The sequence below is a fragment of the Alosa alosa genome, chromosome 7, assembly GCF_017589495.1.
Source record: "Alosa alosa isolate M-15738 ecotype Scorff River chromosome 7, AALO_Geno_1.1, whole genome shotgun sequence".
In the NCBI taxonomy this organism is placed as follows: Eukaryota; Metazoa; Chordata; class Actinopteri; order Clupeiformes; family Clupeidae; genus Alosa; species Alosa alosa.
In genome coordinates this window covers 4725151-4731568 of record NC_063195.1, presented here as the reverse complement: position 1 = coordinate 4731568, position 6418 = coordinate 4725151, and the positions used below count along the sequence as shown (strand labels likewise).

The window sequence follows — 6418 nt, the reverse complement described above, 5'->3', positions numbered from 1 at the left end:
ATATAGCCTATTTTTCAAAGTGAGATGGACCACATTGTGAACAAAACCAAGATAGTGAGATCAGGCTTCCAGATATCGGACCATTGTTTGGTTGTTTTCAAAATATCCTTTGATTAAAATGGTCAAAACTGGAGGATGAGCAGAACGCTAGATCTGCCCTCAGCTTCTTGCTATGTGGGAGCTCTTAGATTTTAAGCTTATGATAGGCCTACTTGCATTATATTTTATATTTCCCACTGATTGGGCCAATGGTTGAATACATGGAGCAACATGGGATATGTTGATATTTCATTAACCCATGAATGAACAAGAGTTTACAGGTCAATGTATTGCCATGATCCTAACACCCATGATCAGATAGTTAGGACTTACATTAGACTTAGATTTAGTGCTCAAATTATCTTTTTGTCTTTAAGGGGGTCTCTCTATCTCATAAAAAAGTTGGCACATCCCACGCATAGCCTAACAAGGCGATACAATTAAATGGCGTGAATGGCGCTTTTGCGCAGTAGGCTATAGCATAGACATAATATACATAGATGCCGCATTGGCTGCTGGAAACAAGAAATGCGGCCGCCATCTTGGACCTGTCATACTCCTCATTGCGTTGCAGCAGAAAACACAAGATGACAGCATCTGTGCAGCATGTTCCTGCTCAAATCGGCGGACCATACTGGGGATTTACTTTTCACAAGTAAGATTTAACATTACCGTACTATTGGTTGTATTTTTGTATTTTCGAACAATGTGGCCTGTATCATAGCTACATGTATGACCTTTGCAGCAAAAACCGCGTGAAAATCTGTTCGGGTATTCAGTGAGATATGATTAATTAAGTGTGCTGACAGCTCATTGCACCGGCCAAACAGATTACACTGAGTGGAGTGGATGACCGGTCCAAGATGGCGGCTCCAAATCTCGTCAGCGCTAGTAGGGAGCAGCGGTCCATGCGGCGTCTATGTATATTATGTCTATGGGCTATAGATGCACGGTAGGCCTAGGCTATAACTTGACACACGCACACCACAGACAGAGATTTTTCATAGAAATTGATTCCTTTTAATTAATTTCAAGATATTATTGTTTGTAATAGTCCATCCCAGATAGCAAACATACACTGGGACGGAACTGGGCCACCTACCACAACGTCCGCACGGATTCTGCATAATGGACCTGATCCGGCGGCCCAAACGCACATCGGGTCCAAAACTGGTCTGGATCCGCTTTGACGGATCTGGTTCCAATAAGGGCTAAGACTGGCCCAGTTCCGTGACGATAGTCTGTGTTACTGACGTGTTCCAGATCTGCTTATCATATGCAATACGGGTCCACTTATTGTGTGGTGGTGGGACCCGCTTATCAGATATCAGCTGGCTTTATTTGACATGTGAAATGTGATTGGTAATTAATTATCCTGAAAAATCTGTTTGCTATTTGCTAACAGGTTCGTTATAGGTTCACCCAGGCTAAAGTTCGTAACATTTTACCAACAGCTCATCTAATAAACATTAGCTAGGCTACAAACACAACTTTACACATAAGTGTCTTATTATTTTTTTTTATTCAACAACCTGGCTGTAGAAGTGCAATCCCAGACAAAGTTTAAGTCGTTAATTCCACTGTTCCCATCAATATTCAGGCTGTCTTCCTCAGTCATCTCCATGGTCAATCTGAAAACAACACAAAATAAACATTAACAGTTAGCCATTTATTCCTTTTTTGAAAATAGGCTAAGTCACAATTACACTCGGTTTTTTATCATCAGTGATCCTGTTAGCGTTTTCACTGTTTTTTTTTTTCAAAATAGGCTAGTTGGAGGAAACTGTCTTACCATCTTTGTAAAGCTGACATCAGTTGATGCATCTACAGTGGCTGCACTGGTCATGCGGTCCTGAAAGATGCTGTCGATGGTGTTGACGAAGCTGGACTTCCCGGCTCCGGGTGGTCCGTACATGAGGATCCGCAGATGTTGGACATCTGGACTGCCAGTTGAAGTTCCTGCACTTTGCTTTTCAGTGCTTTAAGTTCCTTCTCTTTGTCTCTGTCTCAAACAAATGTTCCATATCAGCTAAATTATTTCGGTTCCACTAACAGAAGACATCAGTGATTGATTTGGTTTAGGATATGATTTGCTTTTATCAGCGAAATTACTCATGTTCCACACATAGGACATATCAATGATTGATGATTGCTAAGGGAAATGCACTGATGCTTTGCTTACCCCCATTTGATTTCTCTCCAATCTTTTTCCATCACTGCATGAAACATAGCCTAATGTTAAAAATGTATCTCCTTATTATTGTTATTGTTGTTGTTCTTCTTCTTCTTTTTCTTATCCTTCTGCTTCTTCTTATTATTATCATTGTGTGTGTGTGTGTGTGTACATGTACTCACATGGAGAAGGCAGAGTAATCTTTTTTTTTTAAATAGCCACGCCTTTTCTCCCTGTGTCACAGAGTAAAATGAGAAATGGTGAATATCAAAGCAGATTACACTAACAACTTTTTTTTTCAATTTAAGACCTGTTAATTACATCAAAAAGTTTGTGTTTGTGTGTGTCAGTGTTTACATTACCAGCCAGAAAATGACCGGTATCATGTGTAGTTGCCGAGCAGAAACGAACAAACAAACAAAAACACAGACAGAATGTCTGGAGAAAAAAATGCTACATTCTGGATCTGATCTACCTGATCACTTCTGAATGTAAATTAGGATGAGTTCTTCATGACAAGGGTTTACATGTAAATGAGGATGGGGTTCTTCATGATAAAGGTTTACATGTAAATGAGGATGGGGTTCTTCATGATAAGGCTAAACAAATCCTGAGACGGGTAATTGGAGATTGGTTCAGATTGATTAAGTCATCCAAGAATGACTGCATGACTCACCTGCATGCCCCCACCCAACACCTCCTCTTCCTCACCTGCCCTCTCAACACCTCCACTTCCTCTTGCTCACCTGCCCCCCCAACACCTCATCCTCACCTGTGTGTGTGTGCATGTGTAGGCTGATGTGTTACTAAAGGAGGCTACTTAAAGGAGAATTCCGGTGTGATATTGACCTAAAGTGTATTGAAACATGATACCGAGTGTGAACGTATGTCTCATAGCCCATCTCGACTTGTCCCCTGCACTCCAAAATCTGGCTTAGTTAGCCGATGCTACCAACAACTTTTTCAGTAGTGGTGCTTCTCGCATCGGGCTAGCCATGCAAATAAATCACTGTTTTACACCCATTTACGAGGCTCAATGTATCTCCACACTTCATTGGTAGACTTCCTAGGGCCCTGACATTTAAAACGAGACATTGAGAACTTTGAAAAAGCACTGGTAGTTTACTTACAAGACGATTTATACAGACAGTATCTTCACGAAGTTTAACGCTTGCAGCCATCTTGAATTTAGTCACGATAAGTCGAAAGCAACGTAAAGAATGAACAGGTACCATAAGGGGATCAGATTCCAAAAATAATTCAGTGGAAATGCATGGATTCCAGTTTCTTCCAGTAGCAGCAACTGGAATCCATGCATTTCCACTGAATTATTTTTAATTTGGGTAAATGGGCAAGCGTGACCACCTTGATTGGCTGATTGGCTGATGATTGTAACGCTGGGCATGATTCCAAACACCTCCCTTACGATGATGAGTGACAGGTCTCAGAATGCGTCGCTACACAAGGACGGAAGATGATGAATAACTGGGGCCGTAGGCTATTCACAAAGGCTTTTTATCTTACTACTAGGAGTAGGCTACTCCTAAATCGCACTTAAAGATTTTAGATTGGAGTTTTCTCTTAAAAGTTATTCACAAAGCCTTTCAGACAACTCCTAAACTAGGAGTGAGTCTTCGTGGCTATGGATGACGTCATTACTCATGCACGAGCTTGACTGAAGTGACCACCTTGATTGGCTGACGATTGTAACGCGGGAATTCCAAACACCTCTCTTCCGATGATGACTGACAGGTGACAGGTCGGAGAATGCGTCGCTACACAAGTAATGTGAAGGGACGGAAGATGATTAATAACTGAATAAAAAAGGCCTAGCCTAAATGAATAAAGAGTAAGGCAAAACAAATAGCTTAGTAGCCTAATGAAACATAGGCCTATGGATTGATGCAGTAGCCTACCTTTGCAACATTTATTAAATTAATCTGTCACCATATCCCTAGGCTACGTTTGCAAAGAGGAAAACATTTTAATTTGATTCACAATGAAACGTTACATTTCATTTCCATGTTAACAATGAGTAGTTTGTGTTGTTGTTGGTGGCGTTATTGCATCCCTTTTATGAATGCAAAATTGTTCCCTCGCAATTGGAAGCTCCTGTTGCGCATAGGCTATTTCAAAACATCGCAACGTAAAATGCCACAAAAAGCTGTTTATGAATAGGTCTTAGTGAGTTAGGAGTCCTCTCGACTTAAGCTGTCCCAGACTTAGGTGCTACTTTTTTAGGTCTAAAATGCTTCTCGTGAATTACTTTTTGTGAAAAAAAATTAGAGTCCTATAGTTAGGAGTGACACGCCCATTATTTTTAGGAGTTGCTCCTAAATTAAGCCAGTTCACGAGCTACTTTTAGCCTTAAAATTCTTTGCGAATATGGCCCCTGAATAAAAAAAGGCCTAGCCTAAATGAATCAAGGCAAAACAAATAGCCTAGTAGCCCAATGAAACATACGGGATTGATGTAGTATCTTGTAACATTATTAAATTATTCTGTTACTATGCCTACGTTTGCAAAAGAGAACATTTTAATTTGATTGACAATAATGTTACATTTAATTTACATGTTGACAATGATTAGCCTAGTTTTGGTTGATGTTGGCGTTATTGCATGTTAGTTATGCCTACAATGCAAAAATTGCTTCCTCATGCGATTGGAAGCTCCTGTAGCTGCATAGGATTTCAAAACCGCAGGTTTGTGACTAGGTCTGTGAGTAAGGAGTCCTCTTGACTTCTTTTAAGCTGTCAGAGGTGGGAAGGTGTGATTTTTTTGGGGAAGGGCCGATTAACTGGGCACAATTGTCTGATGGCCCCCTTCCCCAGCCAACGTGAATCGGTTGGTTAGTTAATAGGCCTATCGCGGAAGATTTTCCCTGCCATCTAAGGCACGAAGCATCTGTGCCAAGCCTCACCAAGTAGCTTCGTTTGTTTACAACTAACATTCCATTTAATTAAACTGCTTTATAGGCTATGCGAAATAGTTTTCAACATTTTGAATATTAGTGTCGGTGAATTGAAATGTTCTCAAAGTAGCCTTATGGCTGAAAGCTGCTTGGGACACCCCCTTCCTGCACTCATTGTTTCAAAAGGAGTAATTTTGGCTTTGTCAGAACTGAAGAGCTGTGGACGGCGCGACACGGTATGCCCAATGAAAATAAATGAACGCAACGCAACACAACACAACACAGACCCCGCTTCTCAAAGTCAGTCACTGACATGAACGAAACACAGAACCCGCTTCTCTCACGGCAGTCACTGACAGTAACCTAGAAAAACACTTCCCCATGACAAAGACATCTTAAAACACTGAAAGTTAATATTTTGTCACTAGCAACATTCATCTTTCCTTTGTCAAATGTATTATGTTCCAAGTACCCTATCGCGTAATTCTGCTTCATAAAGTTGAACAAATACATTTGCTTATTTCTAAGAAAAATATAAATAGCCAGTCTACAGTGCAGAGTTGGTAAGTTATGGTAGGCCAACTTGCAGTGAACATACAAAACAGGGGAAATTATTTCTCTTGCAGCTGAGTAGCCTCAGGTGCTGCGTGAGACATAAGGCCGAACATGCAAGCCAATGAATCGTGCTTTTACGACAATCGCGCCGTTAAACTTAAATAGGTTAACATCACTCTAAGTTAAGCCTTCAAGCAAAAGAAAACGATGATTTGAAGACATCTGTTTTAGTTGGAAGGGCAAGGGTAGCAACAGGGCAACACAGAGACAGGCCCGATGGCAGGGCTGTTATGAGAGTATTCAAATATGGGATATTCTACGGAAAACATTAAAACGGGCAAGACAGCGGGGAAAGTTAAAATACGTGATAAACACGGAAAAAGTTGGCATGCATTGTTTTTGGTCCCGTGCACAGGGATTATTTGTCATACTATTAATCACATATGATTATTTGTGAAATTGTGCAAACAGGCAACACATTTGAAAAGGAAGGACTGGTAGCATGCAAGCTCACAGGAAAGATTGATTTAAGAATGTTATCACAAAGTGTGTGGTTGTGGCGGGCAGAAGACAATTCGCTACTTGCACTTCGGCTTTGTTACGTATTTCCGCTTTAAAACTAGTGCTGCCCGGACGCTTCGGTACTATTTGTTTATATGGTAACGGTAACGCCCATTCATTCATTCACGCTTTTTAACTTTTCAAACTATTACAACAACAACATGACTGTGCGTCGCAAA

The 6418-nt window shown here is 40.7% G+C and overlaps 1 protein-coding gene across 1 annotated transcript in view; it reads right to left on the bottom strand.

Annotated features, from left to right (window-relative positions):
• Positions 1 to 1852: 1852 nt before the first annotated feature.
• LOC125297371 (interferon-induced protein 44-like) overlaps positions 1853 to 6418 on the bottom strand; it is a 47244-nt gene continuing 42678 nt past the window's right edge. The window contains exons 10-12 of the mRNA XM_048247718.1: positions 2395 to 2445; positions 2222 to 2255; positions 1853 to 2041 (exon numbers count right to left, since the gene is read on the bottom strand). Coding sequence (XP_048103675.1) covers positions 2253 to 2255; positions 2395 to 2445 — 54 coding nt within the window. The 3' untranslated portion in view covers positions 1853 to 2041; positions 2222 to 2252. The remainder of the gene's footprint in view (positions 2042 to 2221; positions 2256 to 2394; positions 2446 to 6418) is intronic.